An 18,673-nucleotide genomic window follows, 5' to 3' on the forward strand; every position below is an offset into this window, starting at 1 on the left:
AAGTAAAGTGAGGAAGTGCAGAGCGAACCGTGGATTGTGTATACTGTATGTCTCAGAGTTTATCATTAAAGTTTTTTTAAAAAAATGGCGGTGCTCTGGTTTAATAAGGGGGGAACCTTTGGATATATAACATTTTATATATATATATATAAATAAATATAGTAGAAAAAAATATAGGAAATATAGATACATAAATAGGAAATATATATATATATATATATATATATATATATATATCCTATTTATATATCTATATTTTCTATATTTTTTTCTATTATATTTTTATTTTATTTTATATATATATATATATATATATATATATATATATATCGATATAGATATATATATCTATATATATATTATAAACAATATAAACACAGACACTGGGTCACATACACAGGTGTATATACCTTTATACACAAACGTGTTATGATCTACATATATATATATAGATATATATATATATATATATATATATATATATATATATATATATATATCTATATAGATATATATATCTATGTAGATCATAACAGGTTCGACCCAGTGTCTGTGTTTATATCACCTCTGTATGTGACCCAGTGTCTGTGTTTTTATTGTATATATATATATAAAATAATATATATATATATATATATATATATATATAAAAAATAAAGTTATATATAAAGTATATATATATTATATAAAGTATATATATACACATATATGTCGATCATAACAGGTTCGACCCAGTGTCTGTTTATATCACCTGTGTATGTGACCCAGGGTCTGTGTTTTTATTGTATATATATATATATATATATATATATATATATATATATATATATATATATATATATATATATATATAGACATATATATATATATATATATATATATAGAATAAAATAATATATAAAGTATATATGTATATATATATATATATATATATATATATATATAATAAATAAAATTATATATAAAGTATATATACATGTATATATATAAAGTATATATATATATATATATATATACACACACACACACACACACACAATATATATATATATATATATATATAGATATATATATATAAAAATAAAATAAAATTATATATAAAGTATATATATATATAAATATATAATATAGACACAGACACTAAGTCGCATACACAGGTGTATACACCTTTATACACGAACGTGTGATCGGTCTTGCATTTTGCATTAGTCTTATAAATAAACGGACTATACATGTATAATTGATACCTTCCCTTTGCCGCACTTTATAAAATCGTCAGGGCCCCGTCTCATTCTACTGACAGAAATGCATTAAGGCCCCCGGCTTGTGATGGCGTACAGCAATATACGGCGCCTTAACGAACGCTTCTTAATTATGATGTGTCTGTTGGTAAACGCCATACCTTCACTTTCCATCAGGAACATATTGCAGGTAGCTGCAAACGCTTAATTATCTTCCAGTTCACCCACTGATGGCATGCGCCTATGACAACAAACATCAAACCCTGTGGGGTGCCTGGTGGGGATGGAGGGGTGGGGGGGGGGGGGGGTTGGGTCAGCCCAGATACAAGACAGAGCTGGTGGCACTTGGGGGGTTAATATAAAACTCTCCCCCATACATAAAGTTGTCCCCCTTTTTCTTTTTTTTTTTTTTTCCACCCTTGAAAGTCCCTCATAAAATATTCACAGCGTGAGTGCTGTGATTTTAGCGGCGTGGTGTTTGCATCAATTTACTTCGGTGGAATCAAACTAGCCCACTGCGTGAATATATTTGCATGCGTTTGTGTAATCCTCAAATTATAGGCTTCGGGTCGTCTCTACGTCACCGCAAAAAATAAATAAATAAATAAATAAAAAAAACAGGGGATTGTTCAGGGCCTTCAAAAAGGTAGCAGCTGTATAACATTATTTTGGGAAGCAACGAAAAAAAAAAAAAATGACATTTTTGAATTATTACATTCAGAGGGGAGAAAAAAACTTATTAAAAAACAAAAAAAAACAAAAAAAAATGACATTTTTGAATTATTACATTCAGAGGGGAGAAAAAAAATTATTAAAAAACAAAAAAAAAAAGACATTTTTGAATTATTACATTCAGAGGGGAGAAAAAAAAACGTATTAAAAAACAAAAAATAAAAACAGGCAACAAGGACAAGCGATTCAAATACATTCGCGTTAAAGACGTATTTTCTCTCTGCGCCGAACCACCGCAATTATAATTAAAACCACAAGATCTAATTATGGGGCAGCTCCAGCGTTTTCCCAGCACCGAGCAGAGAAGACGTACGCTGCTCCACCATAGACCATCGAGGAGCATCAACATACTACATGCCTTACCTCCCCCCCCCCCCCCGAAAACCGAAACATTAATCATTAATCGTTCGCACAGCTTCCAAACTAGGAGAAGACAGACGCGCAATTTTAATTGGTAACCAGGTTAACGACTTCGCCGTCGCTTTGTAGATTTGTGTTTAAATTGAACCGAGGCTTCAGCACCATCACAAACTTTCTACCCCATTAGATTGTAAGCTCTTCTGAGCAGGGCCCTCTAAATCCTCTTGTATTTTATTGTATTGTCTATGTACTGTCTCCCTCTAATATTGTAAAGCTCTGCGTAAATTGCTGGCGCTATAGAAATCCTTAATAATAAGAATAATAATAATAATAATATCAAAAACACAAAAAAAATAAGAAATAAAAAAATGTAAGAATATTCGGACGGTCGGATGTTAGTAAATAATCAAATGTGAGCTCTCTATTTAAATACTGCACTATGCTGACAATACAGATTGATGGGAACACGCAGGGAGGCAGGCATTCACTGATGAGATATCTAAAAAAAAAAAATAAAAATTCACCCAAAAAAAAAAAAAATAATAAAATAACAAGTTTACAGATGGCAAGGGAGGGCAGAGCATGCCAAAGGCACAAATTCACAACAGAGGCATCCGGCTGTATACCTGGCGCGGCCTGTCCCATTATCCGGGGGGGGGGGGGGGGGGGAGGATAAGCCACCAAACCGTAAAACACAGCCTTTTGTTGTGCCATTAATGACACGGCCATGTTTCCTTTAGCCTGCTAATTAAAACCGTCTTGCGCAGGGGGGGCTTCTGAACCAAAGCAAGGAAGGGAAAAAAAAGTAAATACTGGTAAAGGCCACACTTCCCATTCCCACCACTGGAAATGCATCACCTAAGTTCAGTTGACCCCCCCAACCCTAAACTTTGAACATGAGATCAATCAACAGAGCACAGAGCGCCTTGGGTTCAAAAATTTATTTTTTTTTTTTTCCAATCGGGAAAATATATGTAGAAGTTTGAAAGTTACACCAGTATTACAACTTCAACTATTTCAGACCCAGAATTCCCCCTTTTTTTTTTTTTTTTATTTATTTATTTTTTTTTTTATTAATTGTAGGCCTAAATCTGGATACACACTATACAATCACCTTTAGATTTTTAGATTTAAAAAAAAAAAAAAAATGGCCCTACTGTGTGTATGTGAGTTAGGGACCTTAGATTGTAAGCTCCTTGAGGGCAGGGACTGATGTGAATGTACAATGTATATGTAAAGCGCTATATAAGTACCTGAAATAATAATAATAATAATAATTTACCAAAACCATATAATATGAGGTCAAACCTAAACACTCTCAGTTTATTTGCAATCAGGCCGGCCCTTGCACTACATAGCTGAAGGTAAATCTAAAGGGAATCTACCAACAAAAGTTGCATAGTGTGTATCCAGCTTTATGGGCCATAAACACTATACAATTGTCTTTAGATTTTTTTGATTTACCAAAACCATATAATATGAGGTCAAACCCTTTTAAATTTTTATGCAATCAGGCCGGCCCTTGCACTACATAGCTGAAGGTAAATCTAAAGGAAATCTACCAACAAAAGTTGTATAGTGTGTATCCAGCTTTATGGGCCATACACACTATACAATTGTCTTTAGATTTTTTTCCTTTAGATTTACCAAAACCATATAATATAAGGTCAAATCTAAACACTTTCAGTTTATTTGCAATCAGGCAGGCCCTATAGCTGAAGGTAAATCTAATGGGCCATACACACTATAAGATTTTCTGAAGACTTTTTCCTTTAGATTTACCAAAACCATATAATATGAGGTCAAACCCTTTTAAATTTTTATGCAATCAAGGTGGCCCTTGCACTACATAGCTGAAGGTAAATCTAAAGGAAATCTAACAACAAAAGTTGTATAGTGTGTATCCAGCTTTAGCCCCCGTTCCCCCCCATAGGGAAGCTGCGGACCCGTTCTGATAGGAGCGACACAAGTCGCTCCGACTCAGAAAAAGGGTCCGGAGCTTCTTTGGGGCGACCAGGAGGCGACCGCCATAGACTTCAATGTTACGAAGTCCGTGGCGGCCGCTCCGAGGTAGCGGCGCGCTGCTCGCACCGCGACCTCGGAGGTAGCGGTGCGAAGTAGCGTCGCCCCAGTGTGAATGGGGGCTTAGACATAGGAAGTTAAAAAAAAAATAAATAAATAAAATAAATAAATAAATAAACAAAATATAAATATAAATAATAATAATAAACAAAATATAAGTATAAATAATAATAATAAATAAAATATAAATAATAATAATAATAATAAATAAAATATAAATAATAATAATAATAAATAAAATATAAATAATAATAATAATAATAATAATAATAAATAAATAAAAGATGGAAGTGCTCTTTTTTTTTTTTTGCTAACTCTTCAAAAGCCAGCTTCTGGCGGAGACACAGACACACTACAGAAAGCAGGAGGAAAAAAAAAAAAAAATGACACTTACATAAAACAGCCAAACAAGACAATAATTGTGCGGTCTGGGCGAGGGAAACTAGAGGGCAGCGTTTTGCGTCAGTGTCTCTCCGGTTACCATGGTAAATGATTTATAGATACTGATCAAGAATAAAGAGATCAAACGCCGCCACATGACAGGTGATCAATCATGTGTCAAATCAAAGCTGGCAATCATCTGGAAGGACGATTTCTTTTTTTTTTTTTCCTGCTGGGTGCGGCTGTGGCGAGCATTAAAAAAAAAAAAATACACAACGTTACAAAATAAAAAAAAAAAATTCCTGGCAAACAACAAGGACATTTTATTATTTGTCCAGCAATTAAACCGGCTTAAAGGGAAACTCTTTAGGAGATTGGCTGAGTCGGCGGGGGGAGGCCGGCTGACTGCAGAAGTAACAGGAAGTATCAAATAGTAACATTTTATGTGATTTTTTGCTTCTCTTGATACATCAATGACAATCCCACATCAGAAAAAAAAAGAAACTGCAGCACCCCCCTGGTGGATGCGGGACCTCAGCAGGAGGCCACTCTATTACCACCCCCCCCCCCCATCCCAGACAAGGAGCAGAAAGTTGGAGCAGACTTGGGAGATGGGAAGAAAAGTTGGAGAGGAGACGCAGCAGATGGGCAGAGGCATGGAGAGTGTAAGAGATGATCAGGAACAGCTGAAGAGATATGGAGGGCAGAGGAAAAGGGGGGGTCATGAGAAAATTACATTTATAGAGGGGGGTGTTTAGGTAAAGGGGGGGGGGGGGTTGCGTTCTTACCTGCTGCCCGTTTTGGTGCCTGCTGCTTCCTCCTGGGCATGTCGCCTCGTCCTCTCCTTCCAAGCTCCCTTCTTCAATCCAGGTCAAAGCAAATAAGTAATGGAAAAAACAAGAGAGAAAACAGATTGCCTGGAGAGTGATGTGCAGAGTCTCCCCCCCTCTCCTCTCCTCTCTTCTCTCCCTCCTCTCCTCTCTTCAATGGATGTCCTCAGTTCTGCTGATCATCCGCAAGGGTGACAATAATCCTGGGACCCCCCCTCTCCCTGGTGTGCAAGGGGGGGAGGTGGTGGGTGGTGGTGGTGCTGGCGGTGGGAGAGAGGAGGGCAGGGGCACCACTGACTGCTCTTGTCAGATGCCAGGCTGGGAGTGAGATGGGCAGGGAGGAAAAGGCGTCTCTTCTATCACACACAGAGGCAGCCAACATCCATCTACTCTACAAACTGAACATTACCAAACTCCGCCTCCCGACCTGATGACAGCCAGTGATCCCTCGCTCCTCTCCACCTCCTGTCCTGTGCCTCCTCTCCACCTCCTGTCCTGTGCCTCCTCTCCATATACTATCCTTCTGCCTTTCCTCCTCCACCTCCTTGTCCTGAGTCTTCCTGTGCCTCCTGCTTCTCCCCCACCACTCATGACAGCCAAGTGATCCCCCCCCCCCCTTCTTCTTCTTCTCTCTACCTCCTTTTCCTTAACCTTTCTGTACCTCGTACCTCCTCCCCATAGCATGGAACCCCCCTCTTCCTTCCACCTCCTGTCCCGTACAACCTACCTTCTCCTTACAGCATGGAATCCCCTCTTCCTTCCACCTCCTTCCCTGTGCCTCCTACCTCCTCCCTGCAGCATGGAATCCCCCTCTTCCTTCAACCTACTGCCCTGTGCAAACTACCTCCTCCCCACAGCCAGGAATCCCCCCTCTTCCTTCCACCTCCTGCCCTGTACAACCTACCTTCTCCCCACAGCATGGAACCCCCTCTTCCTTCCACCTACTGCCCTGTGCCTCCAACCACCTCCCCACAGCCAGGAATCCCCCCTCTTCCTTCCACCTACTGCCCTGTGCAACCTACCTCCTCCCCACAGCCAGGAATCCCCCTCTTCCTTCCATCTACTGCCCTGTACCTCCTACCTTCTCCCCCACAGCATGGAACCCCCTCTTCCTTCCACCTATTGCACTGTACAACCTACCTCCTCCCCACAGTCAGGAACCCCCTCTTCCTTCCACCTATTGCACTGTACAACCTACCTCCTCCCCACAGTCAGGAATCCCCCTCTTCCTTCCACCTCCTGCCCTGTACAACCTACCTCCTCCCCTCAGCATGGAATCCCCCTCTTCCTTCCACCTACTGACCTGTACAACCTACCTCCGCCCCACAGCATGGAATTCCCCCTCTTCCTTCCACCTACTGCGCTGTACAACCTACCTCCTCCCCACAGCCAGGAACCCCCTCTTCCTTCCACCTATTGCACTGTACAACCTACCTCCTCCCCATAGTCAGGAATCCCCCTCTTCCTTCCACCTCCTGCCCTGTACAACCTACCTCCTCCCCTCAGCATGGAATCCCCCTCTCCCTTCCACCTACTGACCTGTACAACCTACCTCCGCCCCACAGCATGGAATTCCCCCTCTTCCTTCCACCTATTGCACTGTACAACCTACCTCCTCCCCACAGTCAGGAATCCCCCTCTTCCTTCCACCTACTGACCTGTACAACCTACCTCCGCCCCACAGCATGGAATTCCCCTCTTCCTTCCACCTCCTGCCCTGTACAACCTACCTCCTCCCGCCAGCATGGAATCCCCCTCTTCCTTCCACCTCCTACCCTGTACAACCTACCACCTCCCCACAGTCAGGAACCCCCTCTTCCTTCCACTTCCTGCCCTGTGCAACCTACCTCCTCCCCTCAGCATGGAATCCCCCCTCTTCCTTCCACCTCCTGCCCTGTACAACTTACCTCCTCCCCACAGCATTGAACCCCCCTCTTCCTTCCACCTACTGCCCTGTACAACCTACCTCCTCCCCCCAGCATGGAATCCCCCTCTTCCTTCCACCTCCTGCCCTGTACAACTTACCTCCTCCCCACAGCATTGAACCCCCCTCTTCCTTCCACCTCCTGCCCTGTACAACTTACCTCCTCCTCACAGCATGGAACCCCCCTCTTCCTTCCACCTCCTGCCCTGTACAACCTACCTCCTCCCCACAGCATGGAACCCCCCTCTTCCTTCCACCTCCTACCCTGTGCCCCCTACCTCCTCCCCACAGTCAGGAATCCCCCTCTTCCTTCCACCTACTGCCCTGTACAACCTACCTCCGCCCCACAGCATGGAATCCCCCTCTTACTTCCACCTACTGCCCTGTACAACCTACCTCCTCCCCACAGCCAGGAACCCCCTCTTCCTTCCACCTCCTGCCCTGTGCAACCTACCTCCTCCCCACAGCATGCAACCCCTCTCTTCCTTCCATCTACTGCCCTGTACAACCTTCCTCCTCCCCACAGCCAGGAACCCCCCTCTTCCTTCCACCTCCTGCCCTGTACAACCTACCTTCTCCCCACAGCCAGGAATCCCCCTCTTCCTTCCACCTACTGCCCTGTACAACCTACCTCCTCTCCACAGTCAGGAACCCCCCTCTTCTTTCAACCTCCTGCCCTGTACAACCTACCTCCTCCCCACAGCATAAAAACCCCCCTCTTCCTTCCACCTTACTGCCCTGTGCCTCCTACCTCCTCCCCACAGCCAGGAATCCCCCTCTTCTTTCCACCTCCTGCCCTGTACAACCTACCTCCTCCCCACAGTCAGGAATCCCCCTCTTCCTTCCACCTCCTGCCCTGTACAACCTACCTCCTCCCCACAGCCAGGAATCCCCCTCTTCCTTCCACCTCCTGCCCTGTACCTCCTACCTTCTCTCCCACAGCATGGAACCCCCCCCCTTTTCCTTCCACCTTCTGCCCTGTACAACCTACCTTCTCCCCACAGCCAGGAACCCCCCTCTTCCTTCCACCTACTGCCCTGTGCAACCTACCTCCTCCCCAAAGCCAGGAATCCCCCTCTTCCTTCCACCTACTGCCCTGTACAACCTACCATCTCCCTAACGCATGGAACCCCCCTCTTCCTTTCACCTCCTGCCCTGTACAACTTACCTTCTCACCACAGCCAGGAATCCCCCTCTTCCTTCCACCCCCTGCCCTGTACAACCTACCTCCTCCCCACAGTCAGGAATCCCCCTCTTCCTTCCACCTACTACCCTGTACAACCTACCTTCTCCCCATAGCATGGAACCCCCCTCTTTCTTCCACCTCCTGCCCTGTGCCTCCTACCTCCTCCCCACAGCATGAATCCCCCTCTTCCTTCCACCTCCTGCCCTGTACAACCTACTTCCTCCCCGCAGCCAGGAATCCCCCCTCTTCCTTCCACCTACTGCCCTGTACAACCTACCTCCTCCCCACAGCCAGGATCCCCCTCTTCCTTCCACCTCCTGCCCTGTGCCTCCTACCTCCTCCTCACAGCCAGGAATCCCCCTCTTCCTTCCACCTCCTGCCCTGTACAACCTACCTCCACCCCACAGCCAGAAACCCCCCTCTTCCTTCCACCTCCTGCCCTGTACAACCTACCTCCTCCCCACAGCCAGGAATCCCCCTCTTCCTTCCACTCCCTGCCCTGTACAACCTACCTCCTCCCCACAGTCAGGAACCCCCCTCTTCCTTCCACCTTACTGCCCTGTGCCTCCTACCTCCTCCCCACAGCATGAATCCCCCCTCTTCCTTCCACCTCCTGCCCTGTACAACCTACCTCCTCCCCACAGCATAAAAACCCCCCTCTTCCTTCCACCTTACTGCCCTGTGCCTCCTACCTCCTCCCCATAGCCAGGAATCCTCCTCTTCCTTCCACCTCCTGCCCTGTGCAACCTACCTCCTCCCCACAGCCAGGAATCCCCCTCTTCCTTCCACCTACTGCCCTGTACAACCTACCTCCTCCTCACAGCCAGGAATCCCCCTCTTCCTTCTAGGGTGCAACTAAAGATTATTTTCATAATTGATTAGTTGGCCGATTATTGCTCCGATTAATCGACTAATCAGATAAAAACCTAAAAAAAAATAAAAAAAGGTTGGTGTATAACTTAGTTAATATTCTTGAATATCTATATGCAGTGGTAAATATAAATATCCAGCTATATAGTTGGATATTTAATCCACTCTGAGACAGATATATGTATTATTAGAGGTATAAATGTGGTAAATATCAGACTCGGAGATCAATATTTTTAAAATTTGAAAAAACCTAAAACACTTTTTTGCAAATTTTCAGACCGGATTGGTATTGAATATTCATGACACACTCCCTTATTAATAAGCAGGTAGTTTGATACAAGCTCCCTGCGCCTGCTGTCACTTATGCTGGCCATACACAAACTACATTTTTTTAGAAAATTAAAAAAAAAAAAAAAAACATCTGATTTTACAACCATTAGTGGGGTCAATTCGGTGTTCGTTGTCAACCACAGTGACAGGAACATTCGAAGCAGCAGAATGGAAAACTTCTCGATCAAACAAATCTTCAAATAGTGGATGTGGTTTTTGCTCAGGAGTTAAATTCATTTTAAAATTTGAATGTTAAATGCAAGTGGGATTTTCAAACAACACTTTTCTATTCAACAAATATACAAATTATTTTTGTATAAATATAGATGCAAATATTTTTGTCCAAAAATCCAATACATGTATGGGCAGCAGAAGACATTTAGTAGCAGCAGCATGCTTTTTTTTTTTTTTTTTTAATCACCTGTCATGATGGGGTTAAAAAAAAAAAAAGCCCTTTATAGTAAAAAAAAACAGCAGATAATCGCTACTGTAATATAATTATAATTTCTACTGTGAAACAGTGAAAATATTTATATCTTGTATCATGTGTATGTATATAAAAAAAAATTGGCCCAGAAGTCAGATATGCAGGGTTCAGATGCTGATCTTCCCTGCACAGAACCCTTAAAGTGATTGTAAGCAAAGTATATAGCAAGGTAAAAAATAAAAACCTCTGCCTTTAGAATCACTTGGTTCCTTCTCTTGCCCAGGACTACATTTCCCATGAGGCATTGCGCCTCACACATTCACAAGTTCTCTGCCATCTACATACATGTATGGACGGTGTACTGAGCTGTATGTGCGTTGCACTGTATTTTCTGATAAGTAAATAAATAATGCATTCTGTATGCAGGACAACTAATCAGCTGACCGATTAATAGATTATGAAAATAGTTGACAACTATTTTCATCAGCGATTAGATGTCGATTAATCGATTCGTTGTTTCAGCCCTACGTTCCTTCCACCTCCTGCCTTGTACAACCTACCTCCTCCACACAGCATGAAATCCCCCTCTTCCTTCCACCTACTGCCCTGTGCCTCCTACCTCCTCCCCACAGCCAGGAATCCCCCCTCTTCCTTCCACCTCCTGCCCTGTACAACCTACCTCCTCCACACAGCATGAAATCCCCCTCTTCCTTCCACCTACTGCCCTGTGCCTCCTACCTCCTCCCCACAGCATGGAATCCCCCTCTTCCTTCCACCTACTGCCCTGTGCCTCCTACCTCCTCCCCACAGCATGGAATCCCCCTCTTCCTTCCACCTACTGCCCTGTGCCTCCTACCTCCCCCCCACAGCCAGGAATCCCCCCTCTTCCTTCCACCTACTGCCCTGTACAACCTACCTCCTCCCCAAAGCATGGAACCCCCCTCTTCCTTCCACCCCCTGCCCTGTACAACCTACCTCCTCCCCACAGCCAGGAACCCCCCTCTTCCTTCCACCTCCTGCCCTGTAGAACCTACCTCCTCCCCAAAGCATGGAACCCCCCTCTTCCTTCCACCTTACTGCTCTGTGCCTCCTACCTCCTCCCCACAGCATGAATCCCCCCTCTTCCTTCCACCCCCTGCCCTGTACAACCTACCTCCTCCCCACAGCCAGGAACCCCCCTCTTCCTTCCACCTCCTGCCCTGTACAACCTACCTCCTTCCCACAGTCAGCAATCCCCCTCTTCCTTCCACCTCCTACCCTGTACCTCCTACCTCCTCCCCACAGCATGAATCCCCCCTCTTCCTTCCACCTCCTGCCCTGTACAACCTACCTCCTCCCCACAGCATGAAACCCCCCTCTTCCTTCCACCTTACTGCCCTGTGCCTCCTACCTCCTCCCCATAGCCAGGAATCCCCCTTTTCCTTCCACCTCCTGCCCTGTACCTCCTACCTCCTTACCACAGCATGAATCCCCCCTCTTCCTTCCACCTTACTGCTCTGTGCCTCCTACCTCCTCCCCACAGCATGAATCCCCCCTCTTCCTTCCACCCCCTGCCCTGTACAACCTACCTCCTCCCCACAGCCAGGAACCCCCCTCTTCCTTCCACCTCCTGCCCTGTACAACCTACCTCCTTCCCACAGTCAGCAATCCCCCTCTTCCTTCCACCTCCTACCCTGTACCTCCTACCTCCTCCCCACAGCATGAATCCCCCCTCTTCCTTCCACCTCCTGCCCTGTACAACCTACCTCCTCCCCACAGCATGAAACCCCCCTCTTCCTTCCACCTTACTGCCCTGTGCCTCCTACCTCCTCCCCATAGCCAGGAATCCCCCTTTTCCTTCCACCTCCTGCCCTGTACCTCCTACCTCCTTACCACAGCATGAATCCCCCCTCTTCCTTCCACCTCCTGCCCTGTACAACCTACCTCCTCCCCACAGCATGAAATCACCCTCTTCCTTCCACCTACTGCCCTGTACAACCTACCTCCTCCCCACAGCCAGGAATCTCCCTCTTCCTTCCACCTACTGCCCTGTGCCTCCTACCTCCTCCCCATAGCCAGGAATCCCCCTTTTCCTTCCACCAACTACTGCCCTGTGCCCGCTCACCACTTACTGCCCTGTGCCTGCTCACCAACTACTGCCCTGTGCCTGTTCACCAACTACTGCCCTGTGCCTGCTCACCAACTACTGCCCTGTGCCTGCTCACCAACTACTGCCCTGTGCCTGCTGCTCTTTAACTAATGCCCTGTGGCTGCTCAAAAACTACTGTCCTGTGGCTGCTCAAAAACTACTGCCCTGTGCCTGCTGCTCTTTAACTAATGCCCTTTGCCTGCTTACCAACTACTGTTCTGTGCCTGCTGCTCTTCAACTACTGCCCTGTGCCTGCTCACCAACTACTGCCCTGTGCCTGCTCACCAACTAGTGACCTGTGCCTGCTCACCAACTACTACCCTGTGCCTGCTCACCAATTACTACCCTGTGCCTGCTCACCAACTACTGACCTGTGCCTGCTCACCAACTACTGCCCTGTGCCTGCTCACCAACTACTACCCTGTGCCTGCTCACCAACTACTGCCCTGTGCCTGCTCACCAACTACTGCCCTGTGCCTGCTCACCAACTTCTGCCCTGTGCCTGCTCACCAACTACTGCCCTGTGCCTGCTCACCAACTAATGCCCTATGCCTGCTCACCAACTAATGCCCTTTACCTGCTGCTTCTCAAATACTGCACTGTGCCTGCTGCTCTTCAACTACTGCCCTGTGCCTGCTGCTCTTCAACTACTGACCTGTGCCTGCTCACCAACTACTGCCCTGTCCTGCTGCTCTTCAACTACTGCCCTGTTCCTGCTCACAAACTACTGCCCTGTGCCTGCTCACAAACTACTGCCCTGTGCCTGCTGCTCTTCAACTACTGCCCTGTGCCTGCTCACAAACTACTGCCCTGTGCCTGCTCACAAACTACTGCCCTGTGCCTGCTCACCAACTACTGCCCTGTGCCTGCTCACCAACTACTGACCTGTGCCTGCTCACCAACTACTGACCTGCGCCTGCTCACCAACTACTGCCCTGTGCCTGCTCACCAACTTCTGCCCTGTGCCTGCTCACCAACTTCTGCCCTGTGCCTGCTCACCAACCACTGTCCTGTGCCTGATAACCAACCACTGTCCTGTGCCTGCTGCTCTTCAACGACTCCCCTGTGCCTGCTGCTCTTCAAAGACTCCCCTGTGCCTGCTGCTCTTCAAAGACTCCCCTGTGCCTGCTGCTCTTCAATGACTCCCCTGTGCCTGCTGTAATTCAACAACTCCCCTGTGCCTGCTGCTCTTCAACTAGTGCCCTGTGCCTGCTTATAAACTACTACCCTGTGCCTGCTCTTCAACTACTGCCCCTTGTCTGCTTATCAACTACTGCCCTGTGGCTGCTCTTGAACTACTGCCCTGTGGCAGTTCTTCACCTACTACCCCTATACATATTCTTCATCTACTACTCCCTCCATCTACTACCCTGTGCCTGCTCTCCAACTACTACCCTGTGCCTGCTCAACTACTCTACCCCATCCCTGCTCTCGAATTACTACCCCGTGCCTGATCTCCAATTGCTGTCCTGTGCCTGCTCTCCAATTATGATCCTGTGCCTGCTCTTCAATTACTACCCCATGCGTGCTCTCCAACTACTACCCCATCCCTGCTCTCCAACTACTACCTAGTGCCTGCCCTCTAACTACTATCCCATCCCTGCTCTCCAACTTCTACCCCATCCCTGTTCTCCAACTTCTACCCCATCCCTGATCTCCAACTACTACCCTGTGCCTGCTCTCCAACTAATACCCTGTGCCTTCCCTCCAACTACTACCCTGTGCCTTCCCTCCAACTACCCCATACCTGATCTCCAAAAACTACCCCCTGCCTGCTCTCTAACTATTACCCTGTGCATGCTTTCTAACTACTTCCCCGTGCCTGCTCTCCAACTTCTACCCCATCCCTTCTCTCCAATTACTACCCTGTGCCTGTTCTCCAACTACTACCCCGTGCCTGTTCTCCAACTACTACACCATGCCTGCTGTTCTTCAACTACTGCTCTGTGACTGCTCTTCAAGTACTACCCCACGCCTGCTCTCCAACTACTACCCTATGCCTGCTCTCCAACTACTACCCCATGCCTGCTCTCCAACTACTACCCCATGCCTGCTCTCTATCTACTATTCTGTGCCTGCTCTCCAACTACTACCCATTGCCTGCTCTCTATCTACTATTCTGTGCCTGCTCTCCAACTACTACCCTATGCCTGCTCTCCAACTACTACCCCATGCCTGCTCTCTATCTACTATTCTGTGCCTGCTCTCCAACTTCTACCCCATCCCTGCTCTCCAACTATGGTACTACCCTGTGCCTGCTCTCAAACTTGTATCCCATGACTGCTCTCCAACTACTACTCCATGCCTGCTGTTCTTCAAATACTGCCCTGTGACTGCTCTTCAAATACTACCCCATCCCTGCTCTCTAATTACTACCCTGTGCCTGCTCTTCAACTACTATCCCGTGCCTGCTCTTCAACTACTATCCCGTGCCTTCTCTACAACTGCTACGCTGTGACTGCTCTCCAACTGCTGCCTGCTCTACCATTACTTTACAAATACTACCCCATCCCTGCTCTCTAACTACTAAACTGTGCCTGCTCTCCAACTACTACCCCGTGCCTACTCTTTAACTATTACCCCATCCCTGCTCTCTAACTACCAGGGCCGGTGCTTCCACTAGGCAAACTAGGCAGCCGCCTAGGGCGCATTGCCACCTAGGGGCGCAGCCAGGAGTCGGCACTCTCTCTCAATCATGAATGATTATTGTGAGCTGAGGGGAGAGGTGGCGGTAGGGGAGGAAGAAGGGACAGAGAAAGATGCCAGGTGTCTTGGGCAGTGGCGGAACTATCAGGCCCTGGCTTTCCACCACTGTTGGAGGGGCCCCAAGAGGCAGGAATGGAGCCCACCAGAGTGCTGCCTGCATGATGATCTTCTTCAGCTGGAGCTGAACGGCCTTAACCCCAGGCAGGAAGTAACTCTCTGCACTGAGCTGGTAGGCAGCCATTCATTTCCCTGGGTTGGTATTAAGCAGGGAGCTCGGCACTGGAGGGCAGAAACTTTACTGGGGCAGAAGCGACGAGACACCGGAATGGTCTGAGGATGTTGGTGATGAAGGACATGCAGACTCTACTCCGTGCCTGCTCTCCAACTACTACCCTGTGCCTGCTCTCTAACTACTACCCTATCCGTGCTCTCTAACTACTACCCCGTGTCTGCTCTCCAACTTTACCCAATCCCTGCTTGCAAACTACCGCCCTGTGCCTGCCCTCCAACCACTACCATGTGCCTGCCCTCCAACTCTCCCATGCCTGCCCTCAAACTACCCCCTACCTGCTCTCAAACTACTATCCTGTGCATGCTTTCTAACTACTACCCTGTGCCTGCTCTCCAACAGATACCCCCTGCCTGCTCTCCAACATCTACGCCATCCCTGCTCTCTAATTACTAACCGGTGCCTGCTCTCCAACTACTACCCTGTGCCTGCTCTCTAACTACTACCCCCTGCCTGCCCTCTAACTACTACCCCGTGCCTGCTCTCCAACTTCTACCCCGTGCCTGCTCTCCAACTTCTACCCTGTGCCTGCTCTCCAACTACTACTCTGTGCCTGCTCTCCAACTACCCCATACCTGATCTCCAAAAACTACCCCCTACCTGCTCTCTAACTACTACCCTGTGCATGCTTTCTAACTACTTCCCCGTGCCTGCTCTGCAACTTATACCCCATCTCTGCTCTCTAACTACTACCCTGTGCCTGCTCTCCAACAACAACCCCCTGCCTGCTCTCACACTTCTACCCCATCCCTGCTCTCTAAATACGGTACTACCCTGTGCCTGCTCTCAAATTTATATCCCATGACTGCTCTCCAACTACTACCTCATGTTTGCTGTTCTTTCACTACTGCCCTGTGACTGCTCTCCAATTACTACCCTGTGCCTGTTCTCCAACTACTACCCCTTGGCTGTTCTCCAACTACTACCCCTTGGCTGTTCTCCAACTACTACCCCTTGGCTGTTCTCCAATTACTACCCTGTGCCTGTTCTCCAACTACTACCCTGTGCCTGTTCTCCAACTACTACCCCATGCCTGCTGTTCTTCAAATACTGCCCTGTGACTTCTCTTCAACTACTACCCCATGCCTGCTCTCCAACTACTACCCCATCCCTGCTCTCTACTTACTACTCTGTGCCAGCTCTCCAACTACTATCCTGTGCCTGCTCTTCAACTTCTACCCTGTGACTGCTCTCCAACTGCTGCCTGCTCTACAATTACTTTCCAAATACTACCCCATCCCTACTTTCTAAATACTAAACTGTGCCTGCTCTCTAACTACTACCCTATCCCTGCTCTCTAACTACTACCCTGTGCCTGCTCTCCAACTTTACCCAATCCCTGCTCGCAAACTACCGCCCGGTGCTTGCTCTCCAACAACTACCCCCTGCCTGTTCTCTAACTTCTAACCTGTGCCTGCCCTCCAACTATCCCATGCCTGCTCTCAAACTACCCCCTACCTGCTCTCAAACTACTATCCTGTGCATGCTTTCTAACTACTACCCTGTGCCTGCTGTCCAACAGATACCCCCTGCCTGTTCTCCAACATCTACCCCATCCCTGTTCTGTAATTACTAACCTGTGCCTGCTCTCCAACTACTACCCTGTGCCTGCTCTCCAACTACTACTCCTTCCCTGCTCTCTAACTACTACCCTGTGCCTGCTATCCAACTTCTACCCCATCCCTGCTCTCTAACTACGGTACTACCCTGTGCCTGCTCTCCGACTAGTACCCCGTGCCTGCTCTCCAACTACTACTCCTTCCCTGCTCTCTAACTACTACCCAGTGCCTGCTATCCAACTTCTACCCCATCCTTGCTCTCTAACTACGGTACTACCCTGTGCCTGCTCTCTATTTACTACCCTGTGCCTGCTCTCTAACTACTACCCTGTGCCTGCTCTCCAACCTCTACCCCATCCCTGCTCTCTAACTACGGTACTACCCTGTGCCTGCTCTCCAACTACTATCCCGTGCCTGCTCTCCAACTTCTACCACATCCCTGCTCTCTAAATACAGTACTACCCTGTGCCTCCTCTCAAACTTGTATCCCATGACTGCTCTCCAACTACTACCCTGTGCCTGCTCTCCAACTACTACCCCATCCCTGCTCTCTAACTACTACCCTGTGCCTGCTCTATAACTACTACCCTGTGCCTGATCTCCAACTACTACCCTGTGGCTGCTCTCCAACTACTACCCCATGCCTGCTGTTCTCCAACTACTACCCTAGTCCTGCTCTGCAACTACTACTCTGTGCCTCCTCTCTCTAACCACTACTCCCTGGCTACTCTCCAACTACTAGACTGTGCCTCTCCTCTAACTACTTCCTCGTGCCTGCTCTCCAACTACTACCCCATGCCTCCTCTCCAACTTATACACCATGCCTTCTCTCCAACTACTACCCCGCCCACTCTATAACTACTATCCCCTGCCTCTTCCTTTACAACTACCATCCATGCAGAAGGCCTCGCTATTCCTTGCCCAGCATAACACCCCATGACAGCTACACAGCGTCCCCCTGCTGCCTCCTGCCTGCACAGGATGTCCCCCCACTGGTAGCGTACCACCCTATGTCTCATTGCAGCTCTGTGCTCTCCACCTCACCCCAGGGTAAAAGAGGGCACACTCAGTATGTAACCCTTACCTGTCATGCTGCACCAGGCTTGCAATGTCCCACCGCAGAGTGCTCCTTTATGTAGGTCAGCTCAGGTCCGGCTCTGTACAGAAGGGGATTCCCCTGGAGAGGAAGACGTTACATTGTTACAGCCTGGGAAGCAGGGTCCTGGCTGCTTTCCAACAAACCTTTACAGAGATGCCTGATAAGGCTCATAATCTGTTACATACTGATACAAAATGATACATACACGTTTACTAAAGATACAAAATAATACACACAGATACACACTCATTTACACTATATTGTCAAAAGTATTGTGACGCCTGCCTTTACACACACATGAACTTTAATGGCCTCCCAGTCTTAGTCTGTAGGGTTCAATATTGAGTTGGCCCACCCTTTGCAGCTATAACAGCTTCAACTCTTCTGGGAAGGCTGTCCACAAGGTTTAGGAGCGTCTATGGGAATGTTTGACCATTCTTCCAGAAGAGCGTTTGTGAGGCCAGGCACTGATGTTGGAGGAGAAGGCCTGGCTCACAGTCTCTGCTCACAGGTCAAGACTGTGCAGGCC

General features: G+C 47.6%; 1 protein-coding gene across 3 annotated transcripts in view; it reads right to left on the minus strand.

Moving 5' to 3' along the window:
* Positions 1–18,222, minus strand: part of TSHZ2 (teashirt zinc finger homeobox 2) — a 255,581-nt gene extending 237,359 nt beyond the window's left edge. The window contains exons 1-2 of one of the 3 annotated variants that reach the window (XM_082272180.1): positions 18,130–18,222; positions 5,585–5,655 (exon numbers count right to left, since the gene is read on the minus strand). In XM_082272180.1, coding sequence (XP_082128306.1) covers positions 5,585–5,624 — 40 coding nt within the window. In that variant the 5' untranslated portion in view covers positions 5,625–5,655; positions 18,130–18,222. Of the gene's footprint in view, positions 1–5,584; positions 6,012–6,035; positions 6,055–18,129 lie in introns of those variants that run through there. The other 2 variants (XM_082272181.1, XM_082272179.1) reach the window with 2 other exon arrangements.
* Between the last annotated feature and the right edge of the window lie 451 nt (positions 18,223–18,673).

The sequence above is a fragment of the Pelophylax lessonae genome (genome assembly GCF_965119305.1).
Source record: "Pelophylax lessonae genome assembly, chromosome: 11".
NCBI lineage: Eukaryota > Metazoa > Chordata > Amphibia > Anura > Ranidae > Pelophylax > Pelophylax lessonae.